This window comes from Lithobates pipiens, unplaced genomic scaffold (assembly GCF_037356315.1).
Source record: "Lithobates pipiens isolate NorthernLeopardFrog02 unplaced genomic scaffold, aLitPip1_a1.2 Scaffold_18, whole genome shotgun sequence".
NCBI classification, from domain to species: domain Eukaryota; kingdom Metazoa; phylum Chordata; class Amphibia; order Anura; family Ranidae; genus Lithobates; species Lithobates pipiens.
In genome coordinates this window covers 360534748-360555195 of record NW_027507758.1, presented here as the reverse complement: position 1 = coordinate 360555195, position 20448 = coordinate 360534748, and the positions used below count along the sequence as shown (strand labels likewise).

Here is a 20448-nt window from a genome sequence, read left to right as displayed (position 1 = left end):
TGTATACAGTATAGAAATTATTATAAAATTTAACAACTGGAATTAGTAATATCTACCGGCCATTACACCTCTTCCAGCCAAGCCCCAAAATCCCATTTAACAAGGTCTTTACTCTATAGGGCGGGAAGGACAATCTGATTATATGACCACTGTGATTGGCTGTCACAGTGGTCACATGAGAGCTGGTCCTGCCAGCCCCCAGTCATAAGTAGAAACCAGTACTTTACTGGTACCTGGAATCCCACCAGGCCGAAGATGACAGCTTTAGGAGACTGCAGCTATGGATAGAAGGTAGGTATAGCTCTGATTTATCGATGTGTTAACAAACACATGGATGCATACCGCTTTATGTAGACATGGATGTCCTACCTAGATGTTTCCATTATAGACAGTAAAGGGTCAGATAAAAGTGTAAACATTATTTTCATACCCATTAGCCAGCTTTGCTTCCAGTGACTTTTTTAAAGCATTCAAAGCATGATACATTGGGCCTGTAGGTTTTATCTTCTTCCTCTTGACTATTCAGTGGTGGGGTTCTCTTAAGCCCCAGAAGAATGTACAGAATGATGACCTCATGGAGAGGTAACGCTGACGTGGGCACAGAATACAGTTCTGGCTCACCTGTTGCCATTCATGGAAGCAACACCAGCAAAGGCACCGACAGTGTAGATAGGCAGTGTTTTTTTTAAGTGGATGAATGGGTGGAAGGGAAGAATGGGAGAGGGCTTCACCCTTATTCAGACATGGGCTTTAAAAAGCAAATCTATACTGAAAAAAATGGAAGGTTCTTAAAAATGATGGCTTCCTTGCTTGCATGCTGACACAAATGGCTTCAGTGCTTGTTAGTATGTAATGTGGAACAATCATGGATTTCAGAGGGAGGTTCTGACATCACCTTGACTTTGCTCACCACATGCTTATCCTGCTGTAGTGACTCTGAGGCCAGAGGCAACCAAGCCCCTACAATTTCTATGGGGGGGAGCAGTAGTGGCAACCTTAATATTTCTTATACTAGAGGTTTTCTTTAGCATGGATGGGGAATAGATTTTTTTTCATTAAGGTGGTCTGATGTTAGTAGATTATTGCTTGATCATCTTCCTTAAAAGTAAATGCATTTTATTAAAAGGATATGAGAGCCTGTCATAGCCATGTGTTACGCAAACCAGAATCGAATACTACAAATTAATCACACTCACAGAAAAACTCCAGCACATGCCGTTCTTGGATTCTAAGTTATAAAGTTTTATAGAACTTCTAGGAAGCTTTTTAGGAATTATATACTGACAAATTGTGAGTGTCCAAAATGAAATGTTTAAATTTAAATTATGGTAGCTATATTAAAATTTCCCTCCTCACAAAATAGCCAGCGGTCCAATTCTGGCAGACAATTCCCACGATAATCTCAAATGATTCACTTTATTTAACAGAAACTTCCAAAAAGCACTGGATTCCTTTTTCTCTGCCAAGAAAACGGTTTAATGCTGAAATACAGCATAAATATCCCAGAAAGTATACAGCAGATGATGCATGGATCCAGACTCCTGTAGGGAGAACCAAATATGTCCCTGTGGCCAGCTGGCTTGTGACAGCTGCTTTTTATGTTTCTGCCATTTTAGAGCAATTTAACTTTTGAGAAAAGGTTTTGATTAGTGTTACGTGGGCTTAGCACCAAGTCGAACGTGCCAGTGACATGAAAAACAGAATAATGAGTTGAGCAGAAAAAGAAATGATATCTGGTCCCTATTGCGTAATGAGATGAATTTTTTATTTCTATTTTAAATCTCTTTAAGCTGTAATATTATTGCTCCCATGGGATCTTTTATTATATAGATTTGGATGCTAGTCCAAAAAAGATTCAGATTTTACTTAGTTGCTATAGCACTGTCTTTCCACAATCCCAAATATTTCGTAGTTCATGCATTGGAAATTCTTATTCGGGTTTGGAATCCCTTTACTCAGAGCCAGATTTATGACTTCCAGCTTGGTCAATTTATGTTTGATGGCTTAAGCCGTCAGGCAAACACTAGCATGAAGTGCCAATAAATCTATGGGTGACACGAATACTACTGAAAAGTAAATACATCCCAGCTTCCTCTTGTCAATAATGATATTTACCAAGGCATGTTTCCTGCTAATTGCCACCTGGACAGCAGATGACATCAAAACAACAGGATACAAGAGAAAAAACTAAACATCTCCATTGCAGGAGCACAGAAACAGTGATAAAAATATAGTAGAAATTTAGATACTTATCAAATTTTCATAAATTTAGTAATTTTGTAATGAAATAATTATTTATTAGGACAAAATTTTAAAAAGCATGTGTCAGTGGAAGAACTGCACTTCCTCCACGGGGCTCATGGTCTGAAAGTAAATCTGCCAAGAGAGAAATATGTGGACATGTATATGTGTGGGGAAAGTGCTGAAGGGGTTTTTCTTGCCCTTTGTCGGTTTTTCCTCTCCTACTTGGCCTTTTTTACTCTAAGGACTGAACACCTGGACATGCATATAGATATTGGATCGAGTCACTATACTCCCAAGACCTCATAACCACATATATGGGCACTTTTTATCTGGTGTAATATCCCTTACCTGGGTGTGATACATACAACGAATTTGACCTAAATCCATACTTCTTTACAGATCAAATAACCATGGATTATCCTCCAAGGTCCCCTGGTTGGGTTTCTCAGGCTTCCATCTTCATGATTTTGAGTATTATGATGTGTATGATTGTTTATCCCAATATTTGAGTTAGAATTTTGATTCAAGATTATGGGAACACATCCCCAATCTTTTCACACATTGTTGTGTTCTACCTGTTCCTGATGAAGCAGGCCATAGAGCTTTAGAAACACTTTGAAGAGCTATACCCGTGCTCACACAGGTGGACCATCTGTCAGGGATGGCTTAACCCTTCCTCTTCTGGGCTGGCCGCTCAGCTGACGGCTAATTGCCAGCTCTCTTCTCTTTCCACGGTTACCAGCTGTTCCCAATGATGCTAGTTTGACCTGCCTATTTAAAGCCTTCCAGCCCACTTCTCCTTTGCCTTCACGTTGGTCACATCACAAGGAACCATCTCCTGCTGCTTGTTTCAAGACTGGAGAAAGTGTACTGCATTTGTGTAAGAATTAAATGGGTACTAATGTGATTAAGCTATTCTGATATGTAGATAACATTATAGGTTATGCTAAATTGTAAATCCACTTCAAAGCTGCCACAACTTTATGGTTTTTATTCAACTTTTTAAGTATGTTTATACAAATAAAATACACGTTTTTTAAATAAGTTTTATGAGTTATGACTCTTAAGGTGCACCTGAAAAGTCCTATGTGAGTTTTGTTTTCTATAGTACATACTCACAAAAGGTGGTACATTTTTCCAACTGGCAGTGGAATAGAGTGACCGGACTATGAAGAAAAGGTGGAGCTGCACAGCTTCCTATCCCAGGGCTGTCCCTCCTCTCCCCTGAAGCTGGCCACTGGGAGCCAATGACATGCCCATCTCCGAGGGCCTTGAGAATAGGTAAGTATAAGCATCTTCCTTCTACAGCGTAGTTAGTAAAGCTTTAGGAAAGGGGATGGGAGCTATTTTAGGCTAAGTTAGTTCTAGCCCACATTTCTGCTTTAAGTTCATTCCAATTATTATTTTTATTTATTTAAAGTAATTTTGTGCAGGACATAACTGTAGGCAGGTGTCCAATTTGTTATGGGTACTTCTGTTAAACTACACCAATGTGTTGAAGTTGAACAGGTGCCATGTGGGAACCCGCAGTGGATTTGCAGGGTTCCCGCATTGCACCAATGTGAACTGAGCCTCAAAGTGTGACTGCGCTGAAAGCTCAAAATTGGTCTGGCTAGAAAGGAGGAGACAGTGTCCGGTAGGCAAGTGGTTAAATGACAAGGCTGAGGGAGAGGAATTTGGGAGAGTAAAAAGGAAGAGAGGGAGGAGGGGAGAGTCTGGTCACAGCTCACTCACTTGCACAGTCCCAGTAGGAGGTTCACTGGCTCAGTCAGCTTATTCATGTCTAGGATTGTGGCTGCCGACTTTAACCATCATTTTGCTATGTTCTGTTATCCCGACTGGACGTCATATGGCGCAGTGCAGTGATCAGTGGTGCAGTGTGCCAGTCTGACACACCGCAACACCAATCTCGGTAAAGAGTTTCTGACAGTCTCTTTACCTCGTGATCATCTGTGTCAGATCACAGGGAGAGCCGTGCATTGGATTTTTCTCACTCGCGTCTGACAGACGCGAGTAGAGGAGAGACGTCTGGCAGCTCCCCTGACGGGGGGGGGGGGGGGGGTCTGCACTGATTGATTATCAGCGCAGCCCCCCCCCCCCCCCCGAGGATGCCCACCCAGAACCACCAGGGATGCCAGCAGGTCCACCAGAGATGCCCATCACTGATAAACACCAGGTATGCCACACATGACCTGCCAATCAGCGCCCATATATGATGCTAATCAGTGCCCGTTAGTAATGCCTGCCAGTGCCTGCTAATCAGTGATGCCCACCAGTGCCATCTATCAGTGTCCATCAGTGCCACCGATCAGACTTCATCAGTGCCACCTATTAGTGCCCATCAGTGCCATCCATACGTATCCATCAGTGCCACCTTTCAGTGCCCAGTTTCACCTATCAGTTCCCATCAGTGCTACCTACCAGTGATGCATATTAGTGCCCCTCATTAGTGCGCATCAGTGCCACCTTATCAGTGCCAACTCATTGATGCCACCTCATCAGTGACCATTAGTGCCACCTTATAAGTGCTCATCAGTGCAACCTCATCAGTGCCCACCAGTGAAGGAGAAAACCTACTTATTTACAAAATTTTATAACAGAAACCCCAGAGGTGATCAAATGCCACCAACAGAAAGCTCTATTTGTGGGAACAAAATAATACAAATTTGGTTTGGGTACAGTGTTGCATGACCGCACAATTGTCATTCAAAGTGAGACAAAGTGAGAAGAAATGAAAATTGGCCTGGGCAGGAAGTTGGGAAAGTGCCTGGTATTGAAGTGGTTAAAGTTCCCCACCCAAACATTCTCTTCACAGCACACAGGCTGCATCGAGTCACAGTACACAGGGCGTGAGGTGTGGGAGGAGGCAGAGCAGATCCGTTCTCCCATTTGTGTAGAGGAGGGGGGAGGACTGTGCTCTGTAAGGCAGAACACACACACTTTCACCCCGTGAGAGGTGCAGCTAACTTCCCTGTCAGAGGACACATCACCGGCTTGCAGCTGCAGCACGGGATGGAGGGATCACCATGTTTTTTCACTGCTTATCGGCCGCTAATTCAACCCAGTTAACACCCCCCCCCCCCCCCGCAGGGCCACACAAGCAGTAGCACTTGCTACACATGGGCAATTCTGAGCTGGCAGCAGAGCAACCTTTTTACAGGGAATCAGAGCGGCCCGGGCTCCCTCTGCCCCTCTGGCCCAGTCTGCCCCTGGCCACTTTCACCTAGGTGGGCCAACCTTGTGGTGGAGGGAGTCTGCTGTATGAAGCATACAGTGAGCACCTGTGTTAACATGTAAGCTCTTATTCAGGCTAACCGCCTGCAATGCGACCTGTTCTTTGTGGCTTGGTCTCCATCTTGGAACCTGTTTTGGTACAGGGTTTTCCTAAGGACCAAGCCTGGGGTCACATTCTGCAAGGCCTTGTAAATCAGTTCATCATCTTGGCTTCATTGTGTGCTCAATAGTTGGTATCAACTAAAAATACAAATTTGAGAGTTAAAGATTACAGTGCCTAGTGAAGATGAAAGAGGGCTGGTGGAGTTTAGGAAATGAATTGCTCAAAATTGAATTCATTATCGAGGCAGGCAGAAACAGACCTAGCCACCAGCTGAGAAGGGGATGCGATCCTTCAGTAAGTGTGTGGGGCTAAAGTGTCAACTGGCTTTTGGCCTGAAGTGTGTTAACACCTTCATTGAACAGTGAATCGGAGTTCACTAACGGCTTGCAGGCCATGTGGCCAGACCCTAGTAGGTGGAAAAAAACAAAACATAATTGCTTCACTTGGTTCCATTATAGGCACTTCCTGGATACAAGACCTTCTTGTGGTGTTTTCCTCAACTCAACAACACACATGTGCAGAGTTACCTGACTATTGTGCTTAGGGATACATCTGGTTATTGGTATTATAAAATATAATATATACTTGAGTCACATTTTGGCTGTAATAGCCTGAATTTACTACTTTCAGATATGTGCTGTTCTTGTCTGGTCATGATAGATTGTGTTTAAGATTACGGATATGAAAAATGTGCTTAAGTCATAAGCCAACATTAAAACATAGAAGGAATTACATATTAGATCTTGCACATATAAACATTTACTCAACCTGCTGAGGCTATGGAAAAATATCTTGAAGCCAATTTGTGAGCTGGATAGAGTCCAGATTCCCCAACAATTCCATTTGCATTAGCAGAGCAGCTTACAGAAACAGCTCACAGAATAAAATACTCAATGGGCATTAATTAAAGAGAGAGAGAGAGCACTGTATAAATATTTATCATCTTATGTATGTGATGTAACCAAACTATCATCAGCTTTAATGAGTTCTTGTTTTGTAGGATGCCTGCAAGGAGTGAAATATGTACTGTAGGATGCCATTGCTGACCTCCTTGTGTGATTGCTAGTTGCCTGGGTCTCTCTGGCTTTAATAGTTTCTGAGTCAGTGGTCCAGGAGAATCATGTAGTTGGTGATGTTATAACTGTAGCTCTGTATACCCAATTATGTTTATAAAAGGTATCGAGGACTTTCTATGCACCATCATCCAGTTGTCCAGCATTTTTTGGAAAGAGTATAGAAAAGGCAGTCTATATAAAATTATTTAGGTAATGGTTTGCTTTAAAGTGATAAATACATTTTTTAGGGATGAAAGTAAAAAGAGGGCAGAACCGTGTGTTGGAAATGTAGCCAAAATGGCAGCTCACATGGTATTTCTTCAATAGGCAGACTTGAAGTGATTGTCGCCGTATTAGTGCAATAGGCAGAGAAAGGCATGCTACTGCTATTGATATTTTGCATTGATTTGCTATTGGCATTTAGTTGGGCACAGCCACATGTTCACGTGCAATATAAAGAAATTCTTAAGTGCATGAGGACAGCCAGGTCAAGATATTTACTATGCACACATACTGTATAGCAGTAAAACTCAATTATCAAATCAAGCTGCATTGAAAAGACTATAATTAGAATCCAATTTCAAGCAGGTGCTGGGAAACTTTTCCTTTTCAATAGACTGTGCTTTGCTGTAATGGAGATGAAAATGTAATTACAGAACTATATTTATTATTAATAACGATCTTGTGCTAGCTATATTTATGTTCATATGGACTCCTAATTGTGCCAAAGAAATTGGCCAATACAAAGAATACTACTAAGAGGAAGTGTGGTGTTTCCCAGGCTTTATGGAATGAATCCCTCATAATGTCCAGTAAAATCACTAACTTAGAGCAGTCCAATGAGGTTCAAATACATCATTGATAGTATTAATAATACATATTGATTTTTTTTTTATACCCCCATATACCATCTGACAGATCCTTATGGGCAGAGGTTGGCAGTCTATATATGCCTTGTACCGAAGCTGCCGCATGCAGCCCCTTGGTACTTAATGTGCGACCCTGCAGCTCTAGCTGTCTAAAGTGGGAGTCATAGATTTGTAAAGCAGTAATAGCAGTGCTCTCTGTTGACCTCATATAACATATCCCTGCTTTCTCACTGTCGTCTGTAGCATATCACTCTCCAACCACACCTGTAGCATGTTCATCATCTCGGACCATCATTTCCTCCAGTAAGTCTGCAGTCTCTGACAATCCTGTCCAGGATACTGGCTATCATTTACTAAACATTATTGTAGTAATTTTTAAAGAATTTGCATAGCTATTCACACAGTGAAAGTGCATATACTTCTGTTCTGTGCGAATGGGGTAACAAACAAATGTAAATAGGATATATTCTGTGCTGTTCAAATGTAATACATTGATTTTAAAAGAAAAATACTACATTTGACCACTAGATGGAAAACCATAGAAAATTTCTTAGCTCCATTTAGTGGTCAATGGGGTAGTTTCTGTTTTAATTCAATGGTTGACATTTGAGTAGTACATCACATAACCATTTTAAATACATTTTTTGCCCCATTTGCGCATAATAATGTACATGCACTTTTACTGGGCAAATGGCTATGCATTTTATTTTATTTATAAATCAATCCCTATGTGTGGTTATTTTCTGATGCCAGGGGCTGCAGTGGAAAACTACTGCTGCCTATCTAGCCCCATAGACCGTACTAGCTGGCTATTTGTTAGGGCATATAATTGGCAATCCATTCTATATTTAGGCAATGGAGTTTAATTACTAAAGCTGGAGATTGCAAAATCAGGCTCACTTTTTCATAGAAACCAATCAGGTTCCAGGTTTAATTGCCAAAGCTTAAAGCGGAGTTCCAGCCTTTTTTCTTTTATTAAAAGTCAGCAGCTACAAAAAGTTTAGCTGCTGACTTTTAATAAACAGACACTTACCTGCTCCACGGTCCAGCGATGCCGCTGCACTAAGCTCTCCTCAGCGCATCCATTGGAACTGTGGGCACCTGGTCATGACAGCTTGCGGCTTCACGGCCTGGGCGCGCACTGCGCATGTGCGAGTTGCGCTTCACTCTCCCAGTGGACAGGCAATCTTCACCTGTCACGTGTCCTAGAAGAACGTTGAGAGGGAGGGACCGCCTAGGGGAAGTGGAGGAGTCGCACTCTAAAGTAGTCACCCCCCCAAAAAAACAATTGGCATGTAAGGGGGGGGGGGAGTGCTTAAAGTGGAAGTTCCACTTTTGGGTGGAACTCCGCTTTAATTAAATAAGCTGAGGCTAGAAGCTGATTGGTTTAAGCTTTATTAAATAAACCCCAATGTGTGTAAAACCTTATCTCAAAAGAACAAAACTGTTGCTGTAACTGATTAAAAAGTTTTCGATGGAGTTTGGCTTAAACTTTAACCTCCCTGGCGGTATGATTCAGTCTGGAATAAGGTGCTGAAAGCGGTACAATTATTTTGCATGGAAATCTGGCTTTTATTTTGTAGTCCTGTAATTCTTAGGAATAACGCTCTGAAATCTCTTCAAACCAGAGTCTAGCAGACATCCCGGGTATGATAAAGTTTATAATATAATAAAGAATAATAAAAATTATTCAATAATGTAATCAAATCCCCAAAAAAATGAAAAAGGGACATGTTTTGGTTGCTATGGACAATCTCCAAATTACAAGCAGTAAAAAACAGTATTTATAATATAAAAGTGCATGCAGGGCATTGCACAAACCACTAGGGACAAAGGGGGTGTGTATTTTTTACTACAGCACTGTAATCTGTAAGATTACAGTGCTGTGTGTCTTTTGTGTCTTTTTACATTTTTGAATTTGCCGCCGTTCTCCGCTCCCGTGCGCCGTAACGTCGCAGGGAACGGAGCTCGGCGGCATTCGGCACTGTGAATCGAGCGCAGGACGGCTCGATCGCACAGCGCGGCGGACATCGCTGGATCCAGGGGACAAGGTAAGTGACGTTACCTGTGTCCTCCCCTGCATCGAGCGGTGCAAGCCCGAGTCTGGCTCGGGGTTACCGCTATTGTAATGAAATTCCCAACCCGAGCCAGACTCGGGATTACCGCTAAGGAGGTTAATGTATATAAATCTGCTAGTGCATCTAACACTCCCCTTCCCCTAATCTGACAATGCTGCTGTCCAAAGATCCCCGTGCACCTTCATCCAGAGTGTAGGCATGGGTAAACTGCAATACATTACCTTTTTGGCGTTGGGTTTATTACCACTTTAAAAAGGTATACCCGAAGACATTAGAACACCATTCAGGTTTTTATCACCATCTACGCCCCCATATTGGAGATTCACTCTCCGATTGTCTTGTTTCGGCTATCTCCAAGGGAGAAATAAATGTGATAATGCAAAATTAAACAAATGTGCGGTGCTAAGACCAAACAGTGAATAAATAGATGAATAACTATAAAAATATCTAATGCACAAATCTATTAATAAATAAATTAAATAGATTAAATAAAATATATTGACTTGAATAATAAATATATCATGTGCAAAAAAAGTCCAAAAATGTGCAGAACGGGGAGATACTTATGTAAGGCATTTCCCTGTTCTGCCTAGCAACATGAGAGAGATCTACTGCTCACTGCCATTGGGAGCAGTGATCTGTCATGTTGTAGTGAGCCCACCCCCCCTCACAGTTAGAATCACTCCCTAGGACACACTTAACCACTTGATCGCCCACTAGTGTTTAACCCCTTCTCTGCCACTGTAATTTACACAGTAATCAGTGCATTTTTATAGCACTAATCTCTGTATAAATGACAATGGTCCCAAAATAGTGTCAAAAGTGTCCGATGTGTCTGCCATAATGTCACAGTCACGATAAAAATCGCAGATCGCCGGCATTACTGATAAAAAAATGAATAATAAAAATGCCATAAATATATCCCCTATTTTGTAGACGCTATAACTTTTGCGCAAACCAACCAATATAGCTTATTGCAATTTTTTTTTACCAAAAATATGTAGAAGAATACATATTGGCCTAAACTGAGAAAAAAAATAGTTTTTTATATATTTTGTGGGGATATTTATTATAGCAAAAAGTAAAAAATATAGAATTTTTTCAAAATTGTCCCTATTTTTTTGTTTATAATGCAAAAAATTAAAACCACAGAGGTGATCAAATACCACCAAAAGAAAGCTACATTTGTGGGGAAAAAAAGTACAGCAATTTTGTTTGGGTGCAATGTCACACGATCGCGCAATTGGCAGTTAAAGAGATGCAGTGGCGTATCGCAAAAAGTGCTCTGGTCAGGAAGGGGGTAAATCTTTCTGGGGCTGAAGTGTTTAATATATTAAATCAGAATCTGACAGTCCATCATAAAGATATGGATAAAAGTGATGCTGGTGCCTTCATGCAGTGCGCACACAATCCTATTGTACCCCTCCACCAGATGTACACAGCCAGTTACAGGCATACCCCACTCGAAAGTGCAAAATCAGGCTCACTTATGCATAGAAACCAATGAGCTGCTAACCTCAGCTTGTTCAGTTGAGCTTTGGTAATACAACCTGGAAGCTCATTGGTTTCTATGCAGAAGTGAGCCTGATTTTGCGCTTTCGAGCTTTAGTAAATAAATCCCATTGTGTACTTAAAAGCGGGGCATGCCTGTAATGTGTAACAGCTTAGGGGATCCTCCTGTGATTCCTCCTTCCTATAGTAACTATTTGGCTCAAATTGCGCATCAAGAACAACTCCTTCCTCCTGGTTAACAGTGACTTCCTTTCATATATGCCACACAAACAACAGAAGCTTGCAATAGTGTGATACTGTGTTTTTTTTTTTTTTAAATGTATTACAACGTAAACTCCACAAAATTACACTCACATTTCATAGTAAAAAAACAAACATGCCTTAGTATACTCATGTGTGATGGGGGGATGGTGTCACTTGAAACCCGATCTGCAGCCCCCTAAGCCTGTGCTCCAAAGCACTTCCTAATTACTTTCACATTAGCCGATCAAGCTCCTCCTACCGACTTCATCACTATCTTTTAACTTAAAAAATTTTTAAAAATTTTTTAACGCTAAAAATAGTGCCTGCAAAGCACCCTGAAAGAGCCACTGCTGTGTCTCCAGTGTGAAAGCCCTGAGGGCTTCCACACTGGAGCTGTGTGCTGGCAGGACCGTAAAAAAAAGTCCTGCTAGCAGCATCTTTGGAGCGGTGAAATAACGGGGTGTACACAGCTCCTTCACCGCTCCTGCCCATTGAAATCAATGGGGCAGCGTAGCTATACCGCCGACAGCAGCGCTTAGCAGTGGTTTTAACCCTTTCTCGGCTGCTAGCGGGGGGTAAAAGTGCCCCGCCAGTGGCGGAATAGTGACACAAAATTGGCGGTAGTCGCTAAAAATAGCAGCATTTTGCCGCCAACGCCACCCTGCCCCAGTGTGAAAGGGGTCTTACAGTAAAGAACCCTCTACGTAGTTTAAGGTTAAACCTCTTTTCTTCTAATTTTAATGAGTGGCCACAAGTCTTATTAAACTCCCTTCTGCGAAAAAGTTTTATCCCTATTGTGGGGTCACCAGTATGGTATTTGTATATTGAAATCATATGCCCTCTCAAGCATCTATTCCCCAGAGAGAATAAGTTCAGTACTCGCAAACCTTTCCTCATAACTAATATCCTCCAGACCCTTTATTAGCTTTGTTGCCCTTCTTTGTACTCACTCCATTTCCAGTACATCCTTCCTGAGGACTGTTGCCCAGAACTGGACAGCCTACTCTAGGTGTGGCCAGACCAGAGTCTTGTAGAGTGGGAGAATTATCGTTTTATCTCTGGAGTTGATCCCCCTTTTTAATGCATGGCAATATTCTGTTTGCTTTGTTAGCAGCAGTTTGGCATTGCATGCCATTGCGGGTCCCATCATCTACTAGGACCCCTAGGTCCTTTTCCATCTTACATTCTCCCAGAGGTTCTCCCCCCAGTGTATAGATTGCATTCAGATTTTTTCCACCCAAATGCATTATTTTACATTTTTCTACATTGAACCTCATTTGCCATGTAGTTGCCCACCCATTAATTTGTTCAGATCTTTTTGCAAGGTTTCCACATCTTGCGGAGAAGTTATTGCCCTGCTTAGCTTAGTATCATCCACAAATATAGAGATTGAACTGTTTACCCCATCCTCCAGGTCGTTTATGAACAAATTAAATAGGATTGGTCCCAGCTCAGAACCCTGGGGGGCCCCACTACCCACCCCTGACCATCCAGAGTACTCCCCATTTATCACTACCCTCTGAACTCGCAATTGTAGCCAGTTTTCAATCCATGTACTCACCCTATGGTCCATGCCAATGGACCTTATTTTGTACAGTAATCGTTTATGGGGAACTGTGTCAAATGCTTTTGCAAAATCCAGATACACCACGTCCACAGACCTTCCTTTATCTAGATGGCAACTCACCTCCTCATAGAAGGTTAATAGATTGGTTTGGCAAGAATGATTTTTCATGAATCCATGCTGATTACTGCTAATGATACCATTCTCATTTCTAAAATCTTGTATATAGTCCCTTATCATCCCCTCCAAGAGTTTACATACTACTGATGTTAGGCTAACTGGTCTGTAATTCCCAGGGATGTATTTTGGACCCTTTTTTTTTTATATTGGTGCTACATTGGCTTTTCTCCAATCAGCTGGTACTATCCCAGTCAGTAAACTATCAGTAAAAATTAGGAACAATGGTCTGGCAATTACTTGACTGAGTTCCCTCGGGTGCAAGCCAGCTGATCCAAATTGTGATAGGAGATCTGTCTCCCATTTAATTTAATTAATTTATTAGTAGATTTTTGTAGTTGTATGTCTATTCATTCACTATTTGGTCCTAGCGTTGCACATTTGTTATTTAATTTTAAACGGAACTCTCTCTAATGTAACAGAGATGGCAAAAAAAATTAAAAAAATCGACAGGGTTTATATCCCTCCCTTTTTCTATTCCAAATAATAAAATGAATTGCCTTTTGCTCTACTTTAATATAAATTGTCATCCAAACTCTGAAGAAAAGCGTGGTTTCATCTATAAACACTACATGAAGTAGTTTCCATGTTGGAACCATTTCCATTGCCGATGCTGACCTCAGACAGGCTGCTTGGCTCCAACTTTTTAGCATTTTGCATTACATATTCACTTTATAGGATTACAAGTGCCAGCACTAAGTACATGAAATGTAGTACGAGCTTACCTGCCATGACTTCATACAACGTTGCTTTGTAGTCCACATATTCATATTCATCAAATTTCTGTGGCCCCCAACACATAGCTCTGCAGTCAACATCTGCTCGAAAATAGCCCTTCAAAGCATCCTCAAAGTGCTTGATAGCCTGTTCAAATTGTTCCTTATCATAGAGCTTCAAACCTGTATGATAATCTTCCTAACAGACAGAATGAGATACATTTAAGTCTTTACCGTAGTTATACAATCAGTATGCAATGTCAGAACTGTATTGCTTCTACATTTCTACGTATACAATATGCCTGCAGATAATTTCTGTCTGGAGTAACAATTTCCCCCACGTATGTGACCTGATATGTGTGGTTGTTTTATTTTCCACTTTGGTGTCCAGAAATGATTTAAAAAGGAAATGTAATCTCCATCTGGCAAACCAGTCACAGAAAATGTGTTTTCAGGCAGTGAAGGGTATTTTATTGTCAGAGGTAGCAGAGTCAGCTAAAATCTCAAATGTCATTAGCTATTACTGCTGGCTCAGTCTGACACAATATTATGTGTATGTGTAGGAGCTAATAAGTACTATACCTTTAAAGTCACTAATGCTGGGTGAGCCTCCCATGCATATTGACAGGATAGTGTCATATAGGGGCCGATTTACTAAAGGCTGCCGGGAATAAGAAACCAAAGAAAGTATGCAGGCAGTTGCTGTGAATTAAATAATAAAAAGTACCGTAATAAAGCCAGAGGCAAGCATAGCACTGTGTTATTTTTTTGCATCCTTTACAAAATATGTAGTATATATATAAAAATAAATAAAATGAATGGTATTTTCTATAAAATGTTGTTCTAATTCCTTCTAAGTCTATGGTGTTGATTTACTAAAGGCAAATAGACTGTGCACTTTGCAAATGAGCAAAAGCTCAGCTGACTTCCATCATCATGTGCAAGCTAAAATGCAGTTTTTTTTTTGTTTTTTTATTTTTCATGCGTGTGATTGGGCATTCTTTGCAAAGTGAAGCTTTACCTCATTTACTAAGCTCTGGATCAACTGCAGTCTATTTACCTTTAGTAAATAACCCCATTGCTACATCTGAGCATGGTGAGTAAATAGGCACTCTGGCAGTGGACATGTCACTATAATACAGAGAAGGAAATAATTTAAATCTTTCAGTACAGTACAATTCCAATTATTCAGGAGTGACAATGTAGGTTTTTGTTTTTTTGGTATTTTAAGAGCTTCCCCTTCTATTACACAATAGAAAGGAGTAAAAAAAAAAATGGGATACCAAAACTGTATGTATAGCAGTTAATCTTTATAGCTGAACTTCACCCAAAAGGTAAAGTTCCACTATTCCTCTTCACACCCAATTCTTAATATTTGGAATCTATTTTTTTGTGGGGGGGGGGGGGGCGTGGGTACCTGGTTTTGACCTTCCCCTGCAGCCTTCTTGGACTTGGCACTTGGAAAGACGTGGGACCAATCAAATAGAAAAGCGTGCCTCGTGCATGTTTAGTGAGCAGCCGGCTGTGACTGCTTGCAGCTTTACAGCCGACTGCCGACAGTTAGTATGCCAGTGCCAGGGATCGAAGAAGAAACCGGCCAGGTGAGGACTTAGCTGGATCCTGGGGCAGGTGAGTGTCCCACTATTAAAAGTCAGCAGCTACAGTTTGTGTTCATTTTTGAACAGTTGACTGGACAACCACTTTAAAGTATATCTAAAGTCAAACTTTGTTTTTGTTTTTTTCTTTTTTTATGACAATGGTTCCCAAGACAAATAGAGAGGGTGAGGGTCAGTTCACACTGGGGTGACTTGTCAGGCAACTTAGCCGCCTGACAAGTCGCATTCCATTCTGCACAATGGATCCATTCTAATCGGAGCGACACAAGTCTCCCGTACGACTTTGGGGGCGACTTGAGGCGACTTGCATTGACTTATATAGAGAAGTCATTTTGCAAGTCGCCGCAGCTGTTGTGGCCAGGAGGCAGCACGACTTGCAGAATGGGACGCGACTTGTCAGGCGGCTAAGTCGCCTGCCAAGTCGTCCCAGTGTGAACCAAAAAGAGTAATTAAAACCCACTCCCACTCTAGTCAACACACACACACACAAAAAAAAAATGCTTGAGATAAACATTATTGTTTTGAAGGACACCCTAGGAAGCACTGATGGGTGAGGTGTTTACACCATGCTTTACACTTCATGCCCACAGGTACAATGATTACTTCCCTCTTTCAACCCCATTACTATAGACAAGGTTGCTAAACTACTTGCCAACGCTCAGATATCTACCTGCCCTCTGTATCCTGTTCCCTTGCAAATGCTACATTCACCCTCTGGCTCTATTCTACACTCTCTAAACCACATCTCCAATCTCTCCTCTGGCATCTTCCCCAACTCTCTAAAATATGCACTAGTCAGCCCCATACTTAAAAAGCCCTCATTGGACCCAACCAATCTTAAATTACACCCCATCTCCTTGCTCCCCTTTTTATCCAAACTCCTTGAATGTCTGGTCTACAAACGAATGAGGGACCACCTTGCTGAGAAAAGCCATCTTGATCCCCTTCAGTCTGGATTTTGTCCTCAACACTCCACAGAAACTGCTCTCCTAAAACTAACAAATGATCTACTAATGGCCAAAACCAATGGATACTTATCACCTACTCCTGGACCTTTCTGCTGACTTTGATACGATTGACCACCCCCTCCCCTTCACACCTTTGGCCTCCGTGACTGTACTCTTCACTGGCTTTCTTCCTACTTATCCAACCACACAGTTACTCATAATTCTACTTCCTCCTCTCCCCTTCTTTTCTCTGTTGGGGTCCCCCAAGGTTCTGTTTTCAGACCTCTTCTTTTTTTCAATCTACACCTACTCCCTGGGTCAGCTGATGGCCTTTCAATACCATCTCTATGCTGACAACACTCAAATCTATTGCTCTACCCCTCAGCTCACTCCCTCCATCTCCTCACGTATCACTAATTTACTGACAGGTATATCAGCCTGGATGTCACACCACTTCCTCAAACTCCATCTATCCAAAACAGAACTTAGAATTTTTCCTCTCCCATGTGCCCCTTCCCCTGATCTCTCTGTCAAAATCAATGGCACAACTATAAGCCCATTCCTGCATGCCAAGGTCCTAGGTGTAGTCCTGGACTCTGAACTTTCCTTCAAAAGGGTAACTCCACTTTTGTGGGGAACAAAAATAGCAAAGAAAAAATAATATAGCGCATATAATTGCAACAGAAGTCATATTGTAATAGAATGTTATTAAAAATTACCTTTCCTTTTCAATCTGCAGCAGCTGTAATTTTCTGAAAATGGGCTACCTGGAGTTGTGCTGTACACAGAATATGTACTGGACACACCCCAGAAACATAATTTCCTGCTTGTGTGATTGGCTCACCAATTTTCCCAGAAGTCTACCTAAGATATAAGTCAGATTTCAGGCACCCCTTGCAATAAAAATGTCATTTTTGGAGAGATATTTTCAATAGGAACATGTCTACAGGGATGCAGGCCCAGCAGATTTCTTCATTAGTGCTCTGCAGTCACACAGCTGACAGTTAATTATGAAACCACTCCCATTAGACCCACTCAGAACAGAGGCACAGAAAAACACAGAGGGATTTCTTCAGAATAACAAAAAGGTAGAAATCTGCAAAGGTTGTTATAATCCTTGCAATGTACATAGATCACCCAGAGGGGAATGTTTTTTTCTCAACAAAAGTGGAGTTACACTTTAAGCCCCACGTCCAATCACTGTCCATATCTTGCCACCTCCGCAAAATCTCCAAAATACGACCCTTTCTAACCAATGACTCAACAAAGCTCTTAATTCACTGGTTATCTCTCGATGCCTCGACTACTGCAACTTGACTACCTCTACACAGTCTATCCCCCCTTCAATCCATCATGAATACTGCTGCCAGACTTATCCACCTTACCAATCGCTCGGTGCCTGCTACTCCTCTCCGTGAATCCCTCCATTGGCTTCCACTCACCAAACAAATGAAATTCAAAATAGTAACAACTACTTATAAAGCCATCCACAATTTAGCCCCCAGTTACATCACTAGTCTAGTCTCAAAATACCAATCTATTCATTCTCTGCATTCCTCTCAAGACCTTCTGCCTCTAGCTCCCTCGTCAACCCCTCCCATGCTCACCTCCAGGACTTTTCCAGAGCTATCAAACCTACAGAACTCCTTACCCCAATCTGCCTGATTATCTCCTACTCTATTAGCTTTTAGACAATCCCTGAAAACCCTCCTTTTCAGAGAAGCCTACCCTACCCTCACCTAACAACTGTATTTTCATTTTCTCCATCAGCTCATCCCCCACAGTTATTATCTTTTGTTTCATTTGACCCTCCCTTCTAGATTGTAAGCTCTAATGAGCAGGGCCCTCTGATTCCTCCTGTATTGAATTGTATTGTAACTGTACTATCTGCCCTCATGTTGTAAAGCACTGCACAAATTGCTGCTGCTATATAAATCCTGGGTAATAGTTATAATAATACTTCATTTCAGAGCCTGAAATCTTCTCAAACATGAAACAAACCCATAGTAGAAATGTCTGATATCCCTTTAATCATGTGGTTCCTAACTAGCCGAAGAACTGTGAAATTTGTGATATCCCTTTAATCATGTGGTTCCTAAATTCCTTCAAGGTGGGATAGTATTATTGTGCTAAAACACACAAACACAAACCACATTTTAAAAAAAGCACAGTCACTGAGGAAATGGTTCAATTTAATCACAGATGCTAAAATAAAAAGGCATGACAAATACGGTCGCTTGAATTGAAACTGAATGACCAGTGGGAAAAGCTTTATAATTAGAAGCATGTGTGCTGTGGTTTCTGTTCAATTACGTAAACCAACTTGGATTCCAGCACACTAAAGATTGGATAATGTAACAGAAAAATTCTACAATTTTTATACCGGACTACCTGGACTAGCAAATTCAAAGATTTATAAATCGGACAGGGATACTTACCATATAAGCATGACTCTCCCTGTCGACCAGTGGGCTATCTGACTTGGTTTGATACGTTTTTAAATTCTGCTGCACTTCCATATGCTCGGGATTGGCCATAAAGAAGGTATGAGCAGCTTGAGTGGCTTCATCCAGCTGATTCAACTAGAAAATAGAAAAATACATCCAATCAGTTTCTTTGACTAGTACATATATTTTATTAAATCATAGCATATAAAGCAAAACATTAATCTTGTTGACCCAATTAAAAAGACATGAGTTTATCCCCCACAATGATTTCTAAGTCCAAGTAAATCTAACACTAAATACTCAGCTTTTAGAACATTTATAGTGTTTATGACACTCAATATAAAATATCCTTGTGAGCTCCAATGCCATTTATTACAAAGTCCTGCACAGCATAACATTGGTGTCATATGAAAGAATATTGCAGCACATGCCAAAATGTTCATACATGAACCTGGATATATTGTTACAGGGTCACTAAAATGCTAGCATTTCTTTTTTTATCTTGGGTATACTTTTATTTGCGTATAAATCCATCTTCTTCTTCTTGCTGTGATCTTTTCAGATTACCAGGTAAATGATAACAAAAAATGTAGGAACCCCTAAAAAACAATTCAGATTTGATCTTCAGGTCTGTTAGCTGAGACTACATCAAACTGAAATCTGGGTTCAATTCATTACGAAGGCTTATTGTGAGGCCTTAATTGGGACATATTTAAATATACAGTATTTATAAACAGGAGGATGAATCCAAGCACAAATTCAATGTCATGAAAAATGGGTGCATGACCATTCCTGAAGATCATCTTATGGTCCAGTGCATAGAGTCAAGGCTGTGCATGCATCAGGCATATTGAAGTGGATGTAAACCGCTTTCATGAAATTTGGGCTGGGCACACATATCTGCAGTGTTTTCTTATCTCTCTTAAAAGCACCAAGTCATGTGGCTTTTTCCTGCTCTGTTCTTCTGTTATCAGCATGATAACTTCTGACAAGTTCTCCGACACAGGAGATAAAACTAGCCTGACATTTGTGTCAGGGTGGGTGCTATAAATAGATTAGCAGAAAGCTGCTTTACTCACAGGACAGCTCTGAAAGTCTCTGCTTATCTGGAGGGGGGTTGTGTGCCTTTCCTCCAATGTTTCATCTCTGTGTATCGTCTGAGGCTGTTCACTTCACTAGGTGTATATTAGGGTTTACAGCCACTTTAACGAACGCGTATACACATGAATGTTTAGCACAGGCTTTTGGCACCCAGAACCAGCCGTGGCCCATCCTTTAGGGGAGCCCGGGCACTGCCCCTTGTCTCCAGGCCACCCCTAAATGCAATAGATATGCATGAATCTTTCCATGGCCACACCTAATTCATGCATCCAGCCCCTTTAAGAACCTGTTTAGAGCCAGAGGCTCTAATAGGCTTCAAAATAGGGTAGACTCAGGTCAAATAGCCCCCCGCCCCCAGGTGTGTTACAACAGTGAATGAATAGTTTTCATGGGGACCAGATAATCCACCAGGCTTAACAGACACACCCCAATAGAGGGGGTAATGACCGATTTGGGTATAACTTACTGTACAATCTCCTGCCAATGTTGTTGACTGAATGGGCACTATATGTATAACATTGGCATTAGGGATGAGCCGAACA

The 20448-nt window shown here is 41.3% G+C and overlaps 1 protein-coding gene across 2 annotated transcripts in view; it reads right to left on the bottom strand.

Annotated features, from left to right (window-relative positions):
- P3H2 (prolyl 3-hydroxylase 2) overlaps positions 1–20448 on the bottom strand; it is a 272890-nt gene that overhangs the window by 92567 nt on the left and 159875 nt on the right. For both annotated transcript variants that reach the window (XM_077487547.1, XM_077487548.1), the window contains exons 2-3: positions 18797–18940; positions 13805–13994 (exon numbers count right to left, since the gene is read on the bottom strand). In XM_077487547.1, coding sequence (XP_077343673.1) covers positions 13805–13994; positions 18797–18940 — 334 coding nt within the window. The remainder of the gene's footprint in view (positions 1–13804; positions 13995–18796; positions 18941–20448) is intronic.